The 22,601-nt window shown below is 38.6% G+C and overlaps 1 protein-coding gene across 30 annotated transcripts in view; it reads right to left on the minus strand.

The window, feature by feature from the left end:
- The window catches only part of DOCK9 (dedicator of cytokinesis 9), a 366,360-nt gene that overhangs the window by 166,236 nt on the left and 177,523 nt on the right, over nt 1-22,601 (minus strand). For all 30 annotated transcript variants that reach the window (XM_043997744.1, XM_043997733.1, XM_043997738.1 and 27 more), the window contains exon 2: nt 18,542-18,658. In XM_043997744.1, the coding sequence (XP_043853679.1) occupies nt 18,542-18,658 (117 nt within the window). The remainder of the gene's footprint in view (nt 1-18,541; nt 18,659-22,601) is intronic.

Raw genomic sequence — 22,601 nt, forward strand, 5'->3', positions numbered from 1 at the left:
TCCAGAAATAGCTCAAATCAACAATTATTTATAAAATACCTACTCCATGACCAACACTTTGCGAGGTGCTGGAGAGACAAGACAAAAGGTGAAAAAAAGTCTCTTGCTTCAAAGAGCTTACAGTCCTGTCAAGGAAGAAAGTATGTTCAGACATAGGTATATACAAGACATCTGACAGGTGATTTTGAGGAGCAGGTACTAGTAGATGGAGCTACTAAGAAAGGAGGGCTTTCTTAAACAAGAAAGAATAAATAAACAAATAAATAATAAATAAATAGATAAATAAATGAACAAACGAATGAATGAATGAATGAACAAATAAGTAAACAAACGAATTAATGGATAGATGGATGGATGAATGGATGGATAGATAGATGAATAAACATATAAATAAATGAGAGGAGGAGGCCAGGTATCTGGAACACAGTTTGCATGGAGGTTAGTAATGTACAAGAAAATTGAAAAGGCAGTTTGGGACAGGTTGTAAACGGCTTTAAATATCAAGGGAGTTTATATTTGAACTTCAAGATTAAGGTGTGTAAAGAATAATATAAATTTCATGATAATGGGATTCCAAATATTGGTTTAAGCTACTCTATGACATGGCTCATATTTTATCAGAGAAGGATGTGGTTTTTGTTTAGACGTGACCAGATTTACTGTAGGATTGAGACAGGAAGTGCTTTTATAGTAGTTATTCCTAGAAGTGGTGCTCTGGAATCTTTTGAGAACATATTTAATTCTAAAAGGTGAGCTTAGAAATCACTGAGCTAGAGTTAACTCCACTGGCATACTGGGTTTAAAAGAAAAAAATCATTTAAAGAACAAGTCAGTATCAAAGCTAGAAATCCTCTCAGAAGTACCATCAAATAAGTCCAAAATATTTGTGGACCACAAAAACTACCAAAAGAAATGTGCCTATATTTGTCTCTAAAAGAGATGTGACTACATTTCTACATTCGATGCCTCCCTCGCCCTTTAAAGAAAGCAACAAGGGATTAACAAAAAATTAATGATATTTAAAAATACAATGTTTTAGAATTAACAATTTTTTCTTCACAACAACCCTAAGGCAGGTAGTGGAAACATTGACCTAACTAAATGATCTGAAACCACAAAAGCTCAGAGAAATTCAATGTCTTCTCTGTACTCAAACAACTAGTGTCAGAACCTAGTTTTCCTGACTCCAAATCCTGTTACTCTTTTCAGATTCATATGGAATATTGTAGACACCACAGTTTCAATTCTCCTTTGGTTTAAAATAGTTTTTTTCTTTAAAAAGTTAGCATTTCAATAATAGTCAACTTTGCATTTGTTCATACACATCTCCCCATGTTTGGCAAAGGAGTGATATACTAGAGATACAGAGATACAGAATGAGAAACAATGCGTCCTTAGATATGGCCAATACATGGATCTGTTTTGATTGACCAGAAAAATTTGCTGGGTGGTGAGATGGCACTGCCTGGAGACTGGAAGACTTATCTTCCTAAGTTCCATTCTGGCCTCAGACACTTACCAACTGTGTGATACTGGGCAAGTTTTTTTTATAACCTCTATGTGCCCCAGCTTCCTCAATTGTAAAATAGTGATGACAACACCGACCTAACAAGGTTGTTATGAGGATCGAATGCAATAATGTTTGTAGAAAGCACTTATCACAGCATTTGGCACACAGTAGGTGCTATATAAATGTTTATTCCTTCCTTTCTGTTTCTTTATTTTGTTTTCCTTGGTCTCTTAGTAAAATAATTAATTTAAGCTATTGGTTTGTCCAAGGAAGAAATGTATATTGCCTGCATACTTTGCTGTTGTTGTTGTTTGTCCTTCATTCTCACGGAGGATCAATGATATCAGGAAGATGATATTATGATTTACAATGAATTGGATTTAAGTGAGGCAGGACTGTGCAGAGTTACCAGCCTCACTCTCTCCTCTGGGTCCAGTGGCAAGATGGCATCAGATGCAGTGGGAGACCTTGGCCTTTTTAAGCTAAGGTATTTCCCAGGTCTCAGTCTGTCTGAGGCAATACCCATTCATTGATTAACGCTAGATAAGAAAAGAGGCCAAAAAATGGCTGAAAACCCCTAGGGGTCAGATGTCATGGTGGCACTCTAAGACCAGACCAGAGAGAACAGAGGATCTGAAAGAGGGCAGTGGGTGAGAACCAAAGATGGTCACAACAAGAGGTAGCCAGAGGAAAGTTTCTTTCCAGATTCTCCTTCATGAAGCCAGCAAGACAAACCTCTGACAGTGCTCAGTTTTGCCCATTGGGTAAAGTTTTTCTTTACTGAAATGAACTCCACTTTAAAACCACTCTTTTGGATATAGGAATATCAACAGCTCTCTACTGTCTAGACTGGTCTTGTGCCAACTCACATGGTTCTGTCTCAAGTGTCTATACAGCCATATCCCTATAATATTTCTTGGAAATATTTTCTTGGAAAAATCTCACTGTACCTTCAATGTCTTGTGCTGAGTGCAATATCAAACACTATTACTACAAAACTCTGGGAACTTTATCCTACCGTATTGAACGGAGTAGTGATGGAACCATCCCCAGTAATCTGGAAGGTTCATTTGTTTCATAATATATGGTTTGCTTTTGAAATGATCAGAACCCAGCTAGACTAGAAAACAAACATTCACAAAGGGCGTTCCCCACATCTCCAAGTAAAGCTGACATTTTGGCAAGCTCCATCTAGACTGGTCTAACAATTGCAGAGAATTCTTTTTTTTTTTTTAAAGGGAATCAGTTTCCTGAACATTTAGGAGAAAATTAATTTGCTTGTTTAAAAACAAAAACAAGCAATAACTAAAGAAAGGATTAACAAAGGGTATGGCACAAAGAAAGGATTTTATGTATGTTCCTAAAGGGATGGATTAAGATTTTTCTCAAAGGACTAATAAAATTATTAAAGGTAATGACGTGGGGGGGGCAGCTAGGTGGCGCAGTGGATAGAGCACCGACCCTGGAGTCAGGAGGACCTGAGTTCAAATCCGGCCTCAGACACTTAACACTTACTAGCTGTGTGGCCCTAGGCAAGTCACTTAACCCCAATTGCCTCACCCCCCCCCAAAAAGGTAATGATGTGGGGAGTGGGTTTCATTGATCAAATTGATCATGAGGCATCCCAAAGAATTACAAGACTCAATGACTCAGTTTCCCAAGTTTTATTAAAACACTGATAACCACAGGGAGAGCACTAGGGAGGTATCTCAAATAGAGAAAGGAAATGGTTATAATATATGTATATATATACATATATATACACATACACATATACATATACACACACACACACACACACACACACACACACACACACACATATATACAGTGAGAAAAAATAGGTTATCTCCTCATTATCTTCATCTCCTCCTTGTGGGAGGTTCATGGGAGGTCTTATTCTAATTTGGACTTCCTGGGGTCTTAAGACAACCTCTGAGGCAGGTACCTTTTTCCTTGGAGGTGTGTTTTGGGGGTTTACACATCATAAGGTGAACCTAAGGATACATTTGGCTTTCTCTGAGCATGTTCACAAGAGCATGCTTAAACATGTCGGACCCAGAGGGGTCTCTGTGTTTTTGACATCTCTTTACTTAAGATCTGGTTTCTAGGTGTCCTGTCATTTAGGAATATTAATGGCTATTAATGGTTAATGGTCCCTAGTTACTGTCTCTATTGATACTAAGGGTTAATAGACACAAACCCTTTTGGTTACCTTAGTTTTTTTGTTAACCCTTTTAGGTACTATTAATAAGGAGTCAAGCTTCAGTTAACCCCTTTTAGCTTCCTCCATCAGTAAGAAATTGATCCAGGTAGAAAAATTCATATTGTTGAGTTCATAGGATTATTGATCTAGAGATGGAAGGGACCTCAGAGGCCATCCAACTCATTCATTTTACAGATAAGGAAATGGAGGCCAAGAACTGTCAGAAACAGGATTTGAACCCAGATCCTCTGACTCTCTAGAGGTGGTGCTCTTTCCACTATGCTAAGAAGTACTAAACCTAAATGCATATATTACAGACAGAAGTAGGGAATGAAATAGAGAAACTGGCCCTTCTGCTGTGAGAATATTGTTAAGGTTACAAGGAGGAAATGAGTATCCTTGCTCTCTATTATGCTAACCTGGCTGCTGATTCCATTCTTTTTCTAGTTCTTTCACAGGAACTGATTAAACAAAGAATAATATTTTCATTACCCTTACAACCAGGCCTTTAGGGTATGTCATAAAGATGAATGAATCACAGAATGACAAAGATGGAAGGAGACTGATCTCTCCAAGATATCTCCTGGAACATCAGCTACAAAATCCCCCAAAAGGGGTCATTCAGACTCATGACAAGTGATTAACCAATTTCCATTTGAAAACCTCCAGAAAGGATTATGATAATAATAACAACAGCTAATATTTACAGAGTGCTTTAATGTTTGACAAGTGCTTCACAGATACGATTTCCTTAGATCATCACAAAAACTAGATGAGTTAACTATTCCATTTTTGTACAGTCCCACTTATTATGAAGTTTTTTCCTTTAAAAACTAAAAGTCATCTCTGACTCAGGATCAGGGCCCAACACTAGAAAGGACCTTGGCGTTGACTTAGCTCGACACACCCACACTGATCCTAGTCCTGCCCTGTGGGGCCAAGCAAAACATTGGATGCTTTTCAACCACAAAGTTTCATAAACAACAATAAAAATTATTATGCCAAAAAACTGCTTCTATTCTACCTGTTGCCATGGACATGAGGAGATTGGATATACGCCTTTCTTCTTCCTTTTTCCCCTCTCCCCTTCTGACATGGAGTCAGAGAGACCTGAATTCAAATGTGACGTCAGACACTTATTAGCTGTGTGACCCTGGGCAAGTCATTTAACCCCTACCTCAGTTTCTTCATTTAGAAAAAGGGAAGCAGCTAGGTGGCACAGCAGATAAAGCATTGGCCCTAGATTCAGAAGGACCTGAGTTTAAATCCAGCTTCAGACACTTGACACTTATTAGCTGTGTGACCCTGGGCAAGTCACTTAACCCCTACCTCAGTTTCTTCATTTAGAAAAAGGGAAGCAGCTAGGTGGCACAGCAGATAAAGCATTGGCCCTAGATTCAGAAGGACCTGAGTTTAAATCCAGCTTCAGACACTTGACACTTACTAGCGGTGTGACCCTGGGCAAGTCACTTAGCCCTCACTGCCCTGCCCCCCTCCCCCCAAAAAGAAAAGGGGATGATAATAGCATATATTTCTTAGGGTTGTTGTAGGGATAAAATGTAATAATCTTTGTAAGCATTTTGCAAACCTTAAAGTGTTATACAAATAATCGTGACAATAATGATGATTTCTGGTGGAATGTGTCAATCCACTCCCATGTTACTATCCCAGTAACTTTTTTTTTCCCTGACATTTTTTTTTGGCAGAGCAATGAGGGTTAAGTGACTTGCCCAGGGTCACACAGCTAGTAAGTGTCAAGTGTCTGAGGCTGGATTTGAACTCATGTTATCCTGAATCCAGGGCCGGTGCTCTATCCATTGTGCCACCTAGCTGCCCCTTCAGTAACTATTTTAACCAAATAGCTCCTCCTTGGCTACCACTCCCTTACTAAGTTGTTTTCCCCAGTCAGAATGTAAGTTTCTTGAAGGTAGGAACTGTTTTTTTATTTGTGTTACCAGATTTTAACACCCAGTAAGTATCCAATAAATGCTTTTTTCATTCTTTCCTTTGGTACTCTGCTTATCTGCAAGGGGCAGTTTTGTCTTTGTTTAAAATGTCATTTCCATGTTTTATGTCTGAGGCTGACAGCATGAAAAGTACCCTTTTACATATGTTAAGAGCTAGACAGTACACAAAGTACATTTATATGTATTACCTCATTGGACCCTCCAAACAACACTATGAGAAAGGAAGCTGCACATTCTTCTTATTCCCTGTTTTATAACTAAGGAAGCTCGGGTTCAGAGACTTCACTGAATTGCCTAAGGTTACAGTGCTAGTGGTCAGTGTCAGAGCTAATACTCAAAAACTCAGTCCTTCTAACTTACAGTCCAGTCTTCCTTCCATAATTTGTCATTTTTTTTTTTTTGTCAAATGGATCTTCCTAAAGCAGGTCTTACTGCCATTCCCCCTATTCAATGACCTACAATGGTTCATATTACCTTCCAAGAACAAATGTTAAGTCTTTTAAATAAAGCCTTTTTAAAAAGACGCTTTTATTTCTTTATCTATCTATCCATTCATTCATTCATTCATTCATTCATTCATTCATTCATTCATTCATTTATTGCAGGGAAATGAGGGTTAAGTGATTTGCCCAGGGTCACACAGCTAGTAAGTGTCAAGTGTCTGAGGCCAGATTTGAACTCAAGGTCCTCCTGAATCCAGGGCCAGTGCTTTATCCACTGCGCCACCAGGCTGCCCCCCCACAAAACTTTTAAATAAAGCCCTTCCTAACCTGGCCCCTTCTTGCCCTTCTAGTCTTCTTACAACTCACTTATCTCCATGGACTCTTCAGGAAGCTTGGCTGCTCCTTGCACAAGATATTTCCTCTCCCAACTAGGAGCATTTTCTCTAACTTTCCCCCATACCTGGAATTCTCCCCTTCCTCATCTCTACCTCATGGCTTCTCTGACTTTCTACAAGTACCAGCTAAAAATCCTGCCTTCTACAAGAAGCCTAGTGACTTTCCTATGTAATGATTTCTTCTTTATATTGTGTAAATTTTGTCTGTACATAGATGTTTGCATGTGGTCTCCCCAATTAGACAATGAGTTCCTGGAGGGCGGGAATTGCTTTTGTGTCTTTCTTTGTTCCCTGGTGCTCAGCAGAGAGTAGGTACTTAATAAATAATTGTTGACTTGACTTATGGTTTTTTAATATGAAATCAGCACCATTATTTTCACATAGCTAGTATGTGTGTAAGACAACAGCAGCCCACCGGCGGGCCATTACTCCTTTTTTCCTTCTTCTTCCTTCCCTCTATCCCTCTATAAGGTAAGGTACAAGAATGAACAAAAGAAACCTCTGGGGCACACAGAAAGCATCGATTAGGGATTTCTGGTGAGAAGCTGCACAGGGAGCACAAAAAACTGAAAGATGATGGCAATGAGGTAGACCAGCTGTTGGCAGTGGGTGAGGGCCACGGCTGCTGCCCTGATACCTGCTAGGAGAGCCTGAGGCAAGTCAGGAACTGCAAAAAAAAAAAAAAATGGAAAATATGATTGCAATGGGAGATAGTCAGAGTGGCTAAGAGCCAGGATATGTTAGCACCAGATGCTAAGGAAGAATAAGTGTTGGCCCCTATGGGTGGGTACAGGGGGCAGGGGAATTGCAATTTCTACAGTAATGGTCCCCAGATTTTTTTTTTTAGTGGACTACAACTAAATAGTTCTGAGGAAAGAGGGACGAGAAATAGTCCTCATCAGGAAATGAGGATTAATTAGCTATTTTCTTGCTAAGGAAATCCAAGTTAGTCTCCATATTTGTTCTTTCTAAGGCCTTAAAATAAAACTGCTTTAAATTCAAACTCATAGAGAAAATGAGTACCCCTAGGAAAGAGCTAAAAACAAAACTGCTTATAATATTCCCTTAGAGTCACCAGAAGAAAGGGCATATGTGAGCCACAGAAAGCGTAGAAAGTAATCATTATTGAAGGGACTCCAAGATTCATATCCTGGGTGTATTTGAGTCTAGAGAAACAGTCTACAGCAGAGGCGTCAGACTAATGGCTGACTGGGGCAAAATTCCTGAGTGCGGCTCCAATCAGATTAAAATGTAATTGAGAAATGTTTAATGAAATAAATTAAAAGGCAATAAAAACAGATAATATTAATATGTGGTTTTCTACGTCAATATGTAGGCTACACGGATCTGATTCTATTTGAATCTGACACCTCGGGTCTGCTACTCACATCAGCATTGTAATCTATCAATGAATTTAGATGTTACGTCCCACTGTAAGAAGATACACGTCCCCATATATCCTATATGGAGAATTCTTCCTCATCTGTCTCTTTGTTTATCAGCATTGCTTCAGTATGTTCAAAGCTACATTTCAACATCTTGGATGGCATCCAAAAATCTTATCTCAAACATATCAAATACAAAACAGATGCACAGTTCCTTCTCAACTCATTTCCTTGTGAAGCCCAAGGACCACAAGTTCTGAGTTCTCTCTTCAATGACTCATGCATTTATTCAACAATATTATTCCGATAAGACTAGGTAACCATCAGTCCCCAAGCAGTATATCTAGGCTTGATCATGGAACCATTATAAGAAAGGAATAGGAGCTGTTATTTTTCAAAGCATTTTAGCATTATTTTTTTTTAAGAGTATTTAGTAATAATAGAAATTAGCATGTTATCTTTGAATCAACAACTTTTTTTTCCCCTAGGGAAATGGTTTTTCAACAACTTTTTTTTTTGGGGGGGGTAGGGCAATGAGGGTTAAGTGACTTGCCCAGGGTCACACAGCTAGTAAGTGTCAAGTGTCTGAGGCCGGATTTGAACTCAGGTCCTCCTGAATCCAGGGCTGGTATACCACCTAGCTGCCCCCTCAACAACTTAAAAAAAAAAGTTTTGTGTGTGAGGCAATTGGGGTTAAATGACTTGCCCAGGGTCACACAGCTAGTAAGTATTAAGTGTCTGAGGCTAGATTTAAACTCAGGTCCTCCTGAATCCAGGGCCAGTGCTCTATCCACCGCACCACCTAGCTGCCCCTCAACAACTTTTTTTTTTTTTTTGGCAGGGCAATTGGGGTTAAGTGGCTTGCCCAGGGTCACTCAGCTAATAAAGTGTTAAGTGTCTGAGGTCGGATTTGAACTCAGGTCCTCCTGAATCCAGGGCCAGCGCTCTATCCACTGCGCCACCTAGCTGCCCCTCAACAACTTATTTTTAAAGAAAAGTAAAGTGACACTGCTTAGTGACCTCACATATTGTGTTTCTTATTCTTCTCTCTATATACCTTCTCCTTTGGGAAGATATATGTCATAACTACTACAGCAATCTGTACATGAATGATTCCCAAATTCTTCCGTCCATTGAACAAATATTCCTTAAAGGGCTACTACAGAGATGGCCATCGACATTGTGATATAGGAATGTTATGGATGAGATACAAGAACTCAACTCCCTCCTTTCTTTGCAAAGTGAAGTACTATGGAGATGGAACACAACATATACTTGTCAAACTGGATGGATGTGTTGGTTAGTTCTGACGAATTGTTTTTCCCCCAATCTATATTTTCTTTCTTTTAAGGGATGGCTCTTTAAGTGGGTTAGGTGGAGGAGCATATTGGGAAATGAAGAAAATGTATAAACAAAGGCTTTAAAGAAAGCCTGTGTAAGACCCTGCACCAGGGATTACCAAGATAAACAAATACATGATTCCTGTCCTAAAGGAACTTGCGGTCCGCCAGACAAGATGACATGTACAAGAATAACTATTAAAAAGCATTATGTGATTAGTGTCATTGAGAAAAGTACAATACTTCTGTCAAAGGGACCCATGATAGGAAAAAAAAAAGATTAAGAATTCCTTCTTTAAATCTATGATCTCAATGATCTTCACATGGCAAAAGACCCAAAATACAAAGGATGGGGATATTCCTCAAGAGATGTCTGTTGCTGTTGGTCTGGAATCTTTGCTCAGAAACATTTTTGCTATCACATCATCCTGCTCCTCCCTTCCTTAAGTCTAGGCTGATAGTAGTGATTTAAAACAGGCCAATGCTGATTCTCTGCTTGGACCACTGATTTCAGTTATTCACCTTATCTAAAGAGTAGATAAAACATTCAAGTCCCTAAAAATTCCAAGAGTCACAAACATATTTCTCTTTTCCTGCTTCATCTCCAATGAAAAGAAGGATACTTCTCAAGTTGTTTACTTTAGATTCACTCCTCATCACATGGAAGAGTTTATGAGAAGTCTTGGAAGCAGCCATTCATATCTCCTTTTTGAGGTTATGGAGGGGGGAGGGGAGGGAAGAAGAATGTTGGTTTTGTTGCTTAGTCTTTTTTTCAGTCATGTCCTACTCTTCATGATCATATTTGAGGTTTTCTTGGCAAAGATACTGGAGGACTTTGCCATTTCTATCTCCAGGTCATTTTAGGGATAAGGAAACTGAGGCAAATAGAGTTAAGTGACTTGCCCAAGGTCACACAGCTAATAAGTGTCTGAGGTCAGATTTGAACTCAGGATGATGAGTCTTTCTGACTCCGGGCCTAGCAGTCTATCCACTCTACCACCTAGAACACGATTTTTTCAATGTGTTAATTGATTTTGCTCAACTGTTTATTATTTTTATTTTTAAATTCATTATAAAGGATTACTCTTGAAGGGAGATTCATTGGGAAGTGTCAGTGATTATAAAAACAGATGTCAATAAAAATTATCTTAAAAAATAAAAAGAAATAGCCATTTACCTACTTACTCAACATAAGAAATAGCTTGTACTTGTCATCTAAAGATGAATACTTTAATAGGATCACATTTCTACAGATGAAATGAACCTTAGATGTTAGAAAATCTAACATTTTCATATTAAAGATAGAGAAACTGAGACCCAAAGAAGTTGGGTCCAATGTGCAAGGTCACACAGGTTAGTAAATGACAGAGCTAAGATCTGAATTAAAGTCCTATGATGTCTAAGTCCAGGGCTTTTCCCACAATCCCATGGTGCTTTATTTCCATTTAATATAGAGATTTGTTGAACTTCATTAGGGAGGGCGGATGGTTTTGTAACACTTGCAGTTGGTCAATTTTCTTCAATTGTAAAGCTGCCTTATACATAGTTTTATTTCATCTCAATGAGTTATGAAAAAAGTGGATTCTTCTTCATGGTTTTATTTAGTCTCTACTTTAAAGAAAGACTATTTTCCAAAATCAGAATATCATCTTCTATAAAAAGTGTCATCTAAAATAAAGTAATATAAATAGTCTCATGAGAAAGATAATGTGGAATAATGCTTAGAACACTGGATTCATAGTCTTGGGTTCAGATTTAGACTCTGCCCCTTCCTACCTGTATGACCATGAACTGAAACCGTTTAATTCTCTGAGCCTCAAAATGTGGGAGTTGAACTAAATTGTTTCTAAGGCCCTCTCCAGCTTTTGGACCTAGGAACCTAAAATAATTTAGTGGCAAATTTCAACTCGGAAACTTTTTCCCAGGATTTTGGGATGTGTTCAATCTTGAACATTGACTAATATCCTAGAAACCACAATAGTTATTGAAAGTTATATTGTAGACTACTGAACTCCCAGAAAGAAACTTCTAGGAATTTTTTAAAAACACCCAACACTTTTCAATAAAATAGTGAAAGGCAAGCACAGAAATTTTTCTGAACACTATATCATAACATTCATATACAATAGCACTACTGCTAATTTTCTTTTCAAAGGGACAGATGGGAATCGTGATTGGGAACTTCCAGGCCCTTTGTGAGTAACAGGGTTTGGCTTCCTCTTTGGGTCAGTAGTTTTTAGATCATTATCAGTCTCATGTAAGTAGAAAAGGAAAAGAACTAGAGGAAAAATAAAAATCAGGATGTTATTTAAAGGGAAATGGGTTAGCCACATTTTTCTATACAATGCTAAGAGAATGTAAGTATCCATCTGTACTTAAATGTTTCCAAATGTGAATGAATATTCTACAGGGGTCTCCAATAATCTCCAATAATCTTTAGTCTACACTTCATCTCTCCATGGAGTCCTCTTGCCAATATTTTTTATATTAATAAAGGCATCATGAAGTACCATAAAAGTGACAGGACATATAAGCAATACATTCATCAACAAGTGAATTCACACATATTTGTGACATACTGTATGCATATTTACATATATATATATATAGTACAGAAATCTCAAAGAAGCATCCTCCTTTTTATTAAAAGCTCAAAATCATCCTCAGGCTAAAATATGTGATATTCTATTCCCTCTTAGTTTATCCAGGGTATTACAGTCCAATTTTAAATTCCTAAGTGGCATCCCTAAAGTCATTCAAACCTAAATCCATCTTTATATGGTCTCTCTATTATAACTACATTATAACTAAGCTTGTCAACTTTGCATGCGTAGCTATTATCAAACATCTATGATGGCCCAATATATAAGAAACAGACAAGTATGATGCAGGGGGCCATATGACTGATTACTGAGGTTGTGAGTGGTAGATATGCAGTTTTGTATGAAATAATTTTTTTTTGTTGTACTGTGTTATGCAAATGCTTATTTTGTTCCATGAATTGAAAATAAAATAAATCTGTAACACAAAAACAAACAAGTAAACAAATGAATGAATAAGCAAATAAATAAATTAATTCATTAATAAATTGATATATTAATAAAGAAAGAAACAAAGAAACAAAGAAATGAGCAGGGCTAAGAATCATCATCAACAACCTCTTCAATTCATTCCAAGTGAAAAGGTATCATTTGGTAACAGGTCCTTCCAAGAGAAAAGATGTAAGATTTGAGACCAGTGGTCTGAAGCACAGTAGAATAGTCTATGTCCTTGAAAGCAAACTGAAAGGTAAAAATCCTGGCTGCTACATTCAGCTTTGATCAAGATTCTCCACGTCAGCTGACAATTCACCTCGTCAAATCTATTCTATGTTCAGTCAATCAGGACAAAGGAGTATCTCTGCCACCTGGAATATTTAGGAATGCTCCTGATATAAAAATTCTTAGGTGAGAACCACCACATATTATGAGATCACACAATTCTTTTTTTTAAATGAGTTGCTTCAAAAAGCTAAGGGTCATTAGATCATACATTTAAAGTTGGAAGGGAATTTAGCAATTATCTCACATAACTCCCTGAATTTACAAATGGGGTAAAATGAAGCCCAGTTTAAGTGAATCAACTAAAGTCACACCAGTAAGTAGCAGAGCAGACAATCAAACCCAGAACCTCAGACTGCAAATTTACACCCCCCCCCTTTTCTTTTTTTGCTGGGCAATGAAGGTTAAGTGACTTGGCCAAGGTCACACAGCTAGCAAGTGTCAAGTGTCTGAGGCCAGATTGGAACTCAGGTCCTCCTGAATCCAGGGCCGGGGCTCTATCCACTGCACCACCTAGCTGCCCACCCCCTACACACTTTTTTATTACTCTGCAACCTACCTAGGTATTATCTCTTTTACTTCAGCCGGTATCTAATCCCCACTGATCTATACTCTATAACAATATACTCTTATCTGATATTCTCTAAGTGGAAATCCCCATTAATACTACTAGAACAAAGATAACTGATGCCCATGATGATGACCTTTGTGAATTCCTTCTGAATCAAATAAGAAAGAAAATGGTATTCAAATTTGAATGATGGACTAAGAGTAGCAATGAACACAGCCTAAATGAGGGAGTTCAAAGACTCTGGCTTCTTTCAATCCTGCATCTAGAGTTCTGCCGAGGGCCCTGGAAGCCTGACTCAGGCAAGGTCTGGCCCCCAGACTCCAGGATTCCATGGGTCCTGTCCCAGGACTTTTTCCAGCTAGGTAAGACCCAAACATCCACCTCCCACTTTCTTTAGCCTTCAGGGCATTCTCTGGCCTTCTACCTGCTGTCTGCTAGGGCCTTCTACTGACCCCAGCCCTGTTTGCTGTCAAGACAGGCCTCCTAGGGGTCCCATTAGGTACAACAGCAATACCCATTTTCCTTAAGAGAGGACCCTGAGGGGGCAGCTAGGTGGTGCAGTGGACAAAACACCGGCCCTGGATTCAGGAGGACTTGAGTTCAAATTTGACCTCAGACACTTGACACTTACTAGCTATGTGACCCTGGGCAAGTCACTTAACCCCCATTGCCCCTCAAAAAAAAAATAAATAAGAGAGAGAGAGAAAGAACACCCTGAGCAAATTTAATCAAGTTCCTTCCTCACTGGACCTGTCTCCAACCACTAACAGTTTACCTGGACTTACTCCTCAATGGTTAGCACCCTCTGCTTATTACAGTGATTCTTAAGCCCTGGGGCTACCAAGGTGCAAAACCCCATTATGGCTCATCCCCAAGCGTCCACCACCTTAACTCTATCTGCCTTACCTTCTTCCATGTTCAATTTCAGATCTTCTCACCCCTTTTGTTGTGCCCTCTGAAACTCCTGCACCATAATTAACAAATTTCTTTTCATCTTAAAACTCTCCATTTCTCACTCCATCAACTAGAACTTACCAAAGCCCATCTTCCTCCTAATAACACTGCTTCCTTCACCACCCATTCTAGTATTGCTTTCACTTTCACTCATAACACCCCCTCCAAAAAAAAAAATATTTGCCAGAGTGGATGAGACTGAATACTCCTTGCTTCCAGTTTGTCCTTCCATTCCCATTAATCAGGAACTTCTCTCCACATCTATTCTTTTTATTTATTTTATTATTTTTTTTTTGTGGGGCAATTGGGGTTAAGTGACTTGCCCAGGGTCACACAGCTAGTAAGTGTCAAGTGTCTGAAGCCGGATTTGAACTCAGTCCTCCTGAATCCAGGGCCGGTGCTCTATCCACCATGCCACCTAGATGCCCCTTTCCACATCTATTCTTACCCCCATATGAGGGGACTTCAACATCAATACTGATATACCTTCAAATATCCTAACTTTCCAGTTCAAGATTCAACTCACATAATTAACTCTTGGCATCAGGTGTTCTATTTCCATATGGATATTTACTGATTCTGAAATTCCTTTAATCTGATCATAATCTTTTATCATTCCACCTTTCCTTCTGTTTTACAAATGCTAACCCTGTTCTTTGTCCTCCTTGTGGCGTCCATTCTCTCCGTCACTCAGTTTTTCCCAGGCCATCAACCCTGTAGTGGCTATATTTCTCTCTATCTCAACCCCTTACTGAACCAATCCAACTTTACATCATTCTCTCCTCTCAAATCACTCACCTTCTTGTCCTATATCACTGATCATGCCTTGACAAACCCCAACCATGGATTAATCCAACCAACTGCTTCTTTGTTCTTATTCAAGTGCTGCTGCATGTGATTGGAGAAAATGCACTAGAGAAAAGCACAAACCACTACAAATATATATTATCTTATCTCAACCAGGCTGAAGAACTCCAGAGGCAAGACTGAAAGAAGCCAGAGCCTTTGAACTCCCTCATTTATTCTATGCTCATTGTCACCCATGCTGGTTCCCTAGGTCTAGGGACTGTAGCATGGCAATTACTCTATTCTTTCCTAATGAATTTTCTATTCCATTACCCATAGTGGCTGTTCCAAATCTTCTCATCTCTCATGAAGTATCTCCCTGCACCTCCACCATATTTGTTGAGGACCTCACCTTATATTTAACTAAAAAATATTGAGGCCATTCAATGAGAGGTCCCCCTTCTTTCCTCCTCAAATTCACCTTTTGCAAGAGACCTTTCCCTTAAATGCCTTAACAGACCCCCTGAACTGCCAGTGCCTGAGATAACCTAATTTACTCTGTATAGATTATGTATGTATATAGTTGTTTGCCTATTTTTCTCCCCAGTATGAGATATCTTTGAGGACAGGGAGTGTTTTTACCTTTGTCTGCATCTCCAGGGCTTAGGACGGTACTTGGCACATACTTAGTCATTTCTTTTTTTTTTTTACTAATTCTTTTCTTTCTTTTTTTTTTTTTTCAGGGCAATGAGGGTTAAGTGACTTGCCCACGGCCACACAGCTAGTGACAAGTGTCTGAGGCTGGATTTGAACTCAAGTCCTCCTGAATCCAGGGCCAGTGCTTTATCCACTGCACCACCTAGCTGCCCCCCTTTTTTACTAATTCTTAAAAATCAGCTATTCACATATTTCATCATCAATATGATAATTTTCTATCAATAAGAATGCTTGACTGATCCTAGTGCCCCATTCCTTGACAGTGCTAATAAGAGAATTAACTTATAAACGTCCTGACAAATATGAAAACTCCCCTCTTCCTCTTTTTAGTGTACATTTATTTATCTACTGATTAGATTTGTGAAGCATTTTTCTTGTTCCCCTTTTATTCTTTTGTACTGTCAGATATTTTCCACACAAATCCCCATATAACTAGATCAGCCACTACTTTAATGCACACTTTATGAGTGAGATATGTTGCCTTCTATTTAAAGTCCAACCAGATCATCTTAAAGTCTAGAGTAATGAGAACTAAGTCAAGCCCTATCCATCCCTCATTAAAAATACATGTCATTCTTACCCTGTATATTTCATCCTCTCCCAAATTTATACCTTGATTTAATAATTAAGCATATCTGGCAGGGACAATGTGTATCTCTATATTCTTTACAGCATCTAGCATCTGTTTAATTAGTGAAAATTTAATTCAGTACAGCTGAATTAGCCCCAATCATGCATACAACAGCAAGCAGCTTGAGGCCACAGTAGAAACAAAAGCCTCCTGACCCCTTGAGGTTCACTGGCCAATCCATTTCCTTTTCTATTTTAAGTGAATTGCTTTCTTTGACCTACCTCTAGGATTAAAACAAAAAAAAAATCACCCCAAGTAAAAGTAGTTGGCTAAACAAGCCGATCCTAACATGCTATATATCCTGTCTACTCAATAGCTTTAATTACTATGACAATTTAGTTAAGGCTGAAAGGAATTCATTAATGCTTTGAAAGATGCAGAATCTCATGAATAGGGGCAGATCACAACCTCTCTCCACCTCCTCATTATAAGCTATTCTTGCTCATATTTTCCTATGACCCTATATATTTCTGTCATTTTTTCATAAGTAGGTGTGGCATCATGGATAGAAAATGGGCCCTGGAGCCATCCTGCTTCTCATACATATTGGTTGTGTGACCCTGGGCATGTCACAAAATGTCTCAGTGCTTTAGCCAACTCTCTAAAACAGTAGGTTGAAGAGAAGGTGCCCAATTTTCTCACTAGGAAGTAACGTGTACACCAGTGAAATCTCATGTCCAGGCCCAATGTCCTCAATGGAGAATCAACCTAAAATTTACCAAGGGAGTTCCTTACATTTGTGAAATTCCAGGGTCCGACCTTCTTCCCTATCTTATAATTGAATACTGAGGTTGAAATCTATATCCCTTATTTCAAGGAAAAATAGGAAAATGAGAAAAACAACACTTATCGACCCACCCATTTCTAGTGAGAAAAGGTGGAGGCTTTGTGTCTCTGCCAGAGCCACTCCTGGAACCCAATATCTCCAGAGGAGTAGTTAATATGTAAAATGCAAATGTAATTTCCTAGTTCTGCAATGTTCATTAACAACTGGGTCCCATGTCTCTGGTGTTAAAGATGATACTGCATGTGTTTTATTCTTCTTGCTTCTTAAATATCTGTATCATAGCCCCTTCACAAAAAGAACCTGGTGCTCTGGATTTGCAAGATTAAAATGGTTTCTAGAGAATCCATTTTGCTGCAATATTTTTTAAAAATCTCTGTCTCTGTCTCTCTCTGTCTCTCTGTCTCTCTCTGACTCTCTCTGTCTCTCTGTCTCTCTGTCTCTCTCTCTCTCTCTCTCTCTCTCTCTCTCTCTCTCTCTCTCTCCAGTCATGTTCAATGAACTTCAAGATAACCTTTAGCTTCCACAAAGGCCTCTACAGGAAAAATATGTCAACATTTAGTATCATTTGTAGTAGTCTGTTTTTATTGTGCAGATGTAACACAAACCTTGCCAAATTTATTGGCAAAAAGAACCTGTCATTTCTGAGGTTTCCACTTGGGTGTTTTTTTGATATGATATTATTTTGTGCCATAGTTTTCAAAACATCCCAGTTCATAATAAATTCAAAAATTGTACCAGTAGAAAGAGTTCTCTGGGAGAATTTTCCCATTAACAGTGAATCATGTTCCTGAAGATTTTTCCACACCAGGAAAACTTATTTACATACTTTAATTCTATTCTTTATTAAACACCCTAACCCCTGGATTGTAAATCCATTAATGTTTCTGTATATCACACAAGAACTTGAAACTAGAATTTTCCAGACTGTTTTTCTGTTAGAAACTTTTGATTAATCAAATGTCAAATCATTTTTAAGGGCCTACAATGTAGATGCTATGTCCTAGTAATAGTTTTTCTATTAATATCATCATAAATTTAGAAGGGAGTGGGATCTTATAAGCCATCTAATCTATCCAGCCCCAACATTTTATAGATGAGTAAATTGTTTCTCAGAGGTTAAGTGACTTGCCCAAGGTAACACAGGTAGATAAATGACAAAAGGAGGGATTTAAACTCAATTGCTCTCACTCCAGAATCAATGCTCTTTCCACACAGCCTCTTCAGAATCCTATGGACAAGTATATTTATGTTTGCCACATTTATACTATTAATAAACTCTATTCCCATAGGGCTGGTTGGAAATGTACCACTATCTGGGCCTTATAAATACATCTGCCATTTTCTTTTTCTCATGGCTACTAAGAAGCTTTAAAAATGAAGAAAAAAATCCAACGCCAAACATTCAGCTGGTAGAAAGAGGTTAAATTCAAATCCCTGAATTAAAAGGCAACAAATGTTCTTATCTCCTGACCACCTGTCCCTAAAGACCAATCACATGATTTAAAAGGAGAGGAAAAATAAAAAGTTACCTGAAAGTCATCATAAGGAAACAGCAGCATCTCACGTAAACCATCATTCAAGATTTGAGTCTTCTTCTGGACAATAACATTTTCATAGTCAAGTGGCTCAATTAGCTTTGGTTTTGCCTAGAAGAGAAACAAAAAAATACAGTTAATTTAACCACCTGAAGTTTCTTAAGTAAGAACAATTCATTGAGCCATGTAATATACAATCTGTGCACATTTTTCTTTCAAGAGAAAAATTAATTGGGGGCAGGTAGGTGGTGTAGTAGATAAAGCACCAACCCTGGATTCAGGAGGACTTGAGTTCAAATTTGACCTCAGACACTTAACACTTACTAGCTATGTGACCCTGGGCAAGTCACTTAACCCCAACCTCACCAAAAAAAAAAAATGCAATCCCAGTAGGTTGTAATTGACTGAGAATCAAGAAACATGAGTTAAAATCTTTCCTCTGATATTTCTGGTTCTGTGACCATGGGTGAGTCACATATTCTCTAAAGCCCCATTTTCTCACCTGTAAAATGAAGATAATACATTCCCAACAGATGAATGGTCAAAAGCTATGAACTGAGTCTTTTAAAGAAACAAACTTTTAGTAACCCAGTTGAAAAAACTGTTCAAAGTCTCTAATAATCAGGGAAACCGCCCCCCCCAAAACTTTGAGTTAACTACTTCTGACATACCAACAATCAACAATGAGGGAGTTATAAGGAAACAAATCCCTATGACACTATTTTAAAAACTAAAATAGTCTAGGAATACCTACTTTACATGGCTGTTGCGAGGCAATGTCTTTGTGAACTTTAAAGATAGGCATAGTCAGTCAATAAACATCTATTAAATGCCTACTATGTGCCAGGCCCTGTGAAGAGTACCAGGTATACAAGAAAAACAAGAGGTAGGGGCAGCTAGGTGGCGCGGTGGATAAAGCACTGGCCTTGGATTCAGGAGAACCTGAGTTCAAATCCAGACTCAGACACTTGACACCCTGGGCAAGTCACTTAACCTTCATTGCCCTGCCAAAAACCAAACCAAAACAAAACAAAAACCAACAACAAGAGGTAGCATCTGCTTTCAAGGAGCTCACAGTCTAATGGGGAGACAATATGTAAACAATTATGTAAATACAAGTTATAAACAGGATATATTGAAATAATGAACAAAGGGAAGGCACTAGAGTTAAAGGGGATCAGGAAAGACTTCCCGGAGAAAATAGGGTTTTGGCTGGGACCTTAAGAAAGCCAGGGAGGTGAGGGGTGGAGGGAAGGCATTCCAGGCATGGAAGACATCTTTGGGATCTAGGGTAGACATGTAGGGCTTTCCTCTGTCAGTGCAGGCCAATGCCTTCTCTGTTGGCTCATAGTCTTAGAGCAAAGCTTCTTAAACTGTGGGTCTCGATCCCATGGGGTTGAGTAACTGAATGTGGGGGTCGAAAAAACTTTGGAAACAGTAAAAAGTTATCTATACCTATTTTATATACCTATATACCAGGGGTCATGTAAAAATTTCTCAGATGAAAAGGGGTCACGAGTGGAAAAAGTTTATGAAGTCTTGTCTTTGAGAATTGCTTAAGAGCTGAGAGTTTCAGTCACTTGCCCAGAGTCACAGAGTCATAATAGGCAAAGATTGGTTTTCCTTGACTCTCCAGCCATCTTTCTATCTACTACACAACACTGCTTTTAAAGAAACTATAGCTATTTCTCTGTTGGAGTCTCTTCCCTACTTATAAACTCCCTAAGGGCAGAGACAACATGTTGTACATCTTGGTGGCCCCCTCCCTATACTTGGAGCTTTACATGCCTTAAGTATTTCATAAATATTTGTTGAATGAAAGAATCTCCCTGCCTTTTTCCACAGTGAGAGCTCTTTTCTTGCCCAACTGACATGCTAAAGAAAAATTTTTCACAAAGAAAGTTACTTGAATAAATGGGTAGCCTTCATTTAATACTGTAAATGCAAAACGTTTCTAGAAAACTGTCATATGTATCCTATATTCCACTCCCCCATTCATACACATTTTAAAAAGACACACAAAAAAACTACTTCCCAATAGGGGATAAAAAAGTTGGTCCTTGAGTGTAATATAATCACTTGAGAAAGCATTTATTTATTTTTTCTTTTCTAGTGAGGCAACTGGGGTTAAGTGACTTGCCCAGGGTCACACAGTTAGTAAGTGTTAAGTGTCTGAGGCTGGATTTGAACTCAGGTACTCCTGACTCCAGGGCTGGTGCTCTATCCACTGCGCCACCTAGCTGCCCGAAAGCATTTATTAAAGGGAATATGGTTCCTGATAAAAATACTAATACTTTGTACTAAATCAAATGGTTACAAACTTAATATGAAAATAAAAATATCACACTAGAGAATCTAATACTAATTTCCTCCCCGCCCCTCCTCTGACTCAAGTCTTATTGTCATTTCTGTAGTGAAAAATCCCTAAATTTCTGAGGTTAACTTTTCTACCAACTTTGAAAACTTTACACTTCTACTTTTAAATCTATACTGTTTTTTTGCATTTGCTCCTCGCCTGAATTTTTTTCAAGAAAATTTCACTCATCAAGTACAATTTGTTATCATAATCTGAACAGTCAGAGAGATCCAGCACACAGAGCTAAGGAACAGAAACTCCCAGTCCTTACTTAGCAACAGGGTGGGGGGCTTCTTCCTCTGTACTTGATACAGAGCTGCCTGGCAGCCAACTCCCATCTGAAAATGACCAGAAATCCAAAAAAGACTAGACTATGTGTATGTCAAAAAAAATTGCTCTCTGGTGCAAAGGCAAATCACTTCATTTTACGACTGAATCATAAAATCTTTATTAGGAACTGGTAGCATGAGAAAAGTGTTTTTTGAGTCAGGAAAGTCTGTCAATTGTTAAAAACTGCCAGTTTGCTGGACTAAGCTACATCACATAAAAAGGGGAAGGGGATGCCCAGGAGTTCTACTGGTGACGGCTGTCAACTGCTGGGTATAAGACTGATCCACAATACTCTAGGATCCCATTAAGTACAAAGCTTCTTACTTTTATTAGTTAATCTGTCACGTAATTCTTTAAATTAGGGATGATCCTCATTGAATTTCTGTTAGTAAGGAATAACTAACTTGTTTTAATCATTAAAAAATGTATGGGATGAAAAAAAAAAAATGTATGGGATGGGGGCAGCTAGATGGCTCAGTGGTTAAAGCACCGGCCCTGGATTCAGGAGTATCTGAGTTCAAATCCGGCCTCAGATACTTGACATTTACTAGCTGTGTGACCCTGGGCAAGTCACTTAACCCCCACTGCCTACAAAAACAAAACAAAACAAAAATGTATGGGATGTTTTAGAAAGTTTCCCAATATATTAATAAGGAATATTTCTTTATCAAGTGAAATTACTGATAGCTATATTGAGTAAATACTGGAGAGAGTACAAGAGATATAAAAAACAATAAAATTTAGCTGATGAGTAATATCTATCAGGGAAGATTATGAACTAAAAATGTTAGTTATGAAATGACCATGGGATAACAGATCTAGAGATTGAAAGGGCCTCAGAGGTCTACTGAGTCTAACTCCATCATTTTGTTTTTTGTTTTTTAGTGAGGCAATTGGGGTTAAGTGACTTGCCCAGGGTCACACAGCTGGTAAGTGTTAAGTGTCTGAGGCTGGATTTGGACTCAGGTACTCCTGACTCCAGGGCCGGTGCTCTATCCACTGTGCCACCTAGCTGCCCTTAACTCCATCATTTTGGAGAGGAGGAGAGACCCAAAGTGCTTTGCCCAAAGAGCACAGGTAATAATAATAATAATAATGATAGCTTTGTTGTTGTTGAATCATTCAGTTGTCACTCTTTATGACCCCATTTGGGGTTTTCTTGGCAAAGACACTAGAATGGTTTGCCATTTCCTTCTCCAGCTCATCTACAGATGAGGAAACTGAGGCAAACAGGGTTAAAGTGACTTACCCAGGGTCCCATAGCTAGTAAGTATCCGAGGCCAAATTGGAACTCAGGTCCTCCTGACTCCAGGGGCTGGCACTCTATCCCCTATGCCACCTAGCTGCTAGCATTTATATAAAGTTTGT

This window comes from Dromiciops gliroides, chromosome 3, assembly GCF_019393635.1.
Source record: "Dromiciops gliroides isolate mDroGli1 chromosome 3, mDroGli1.pri, whole genome shotgun sequence".
Lineage (NCBI taxonomy): Eukaryota > Metazoa > Chordata > Mammalia > Microbiotheria > Microbiotheriidae > Dromiciops > Dromiciops gliroides.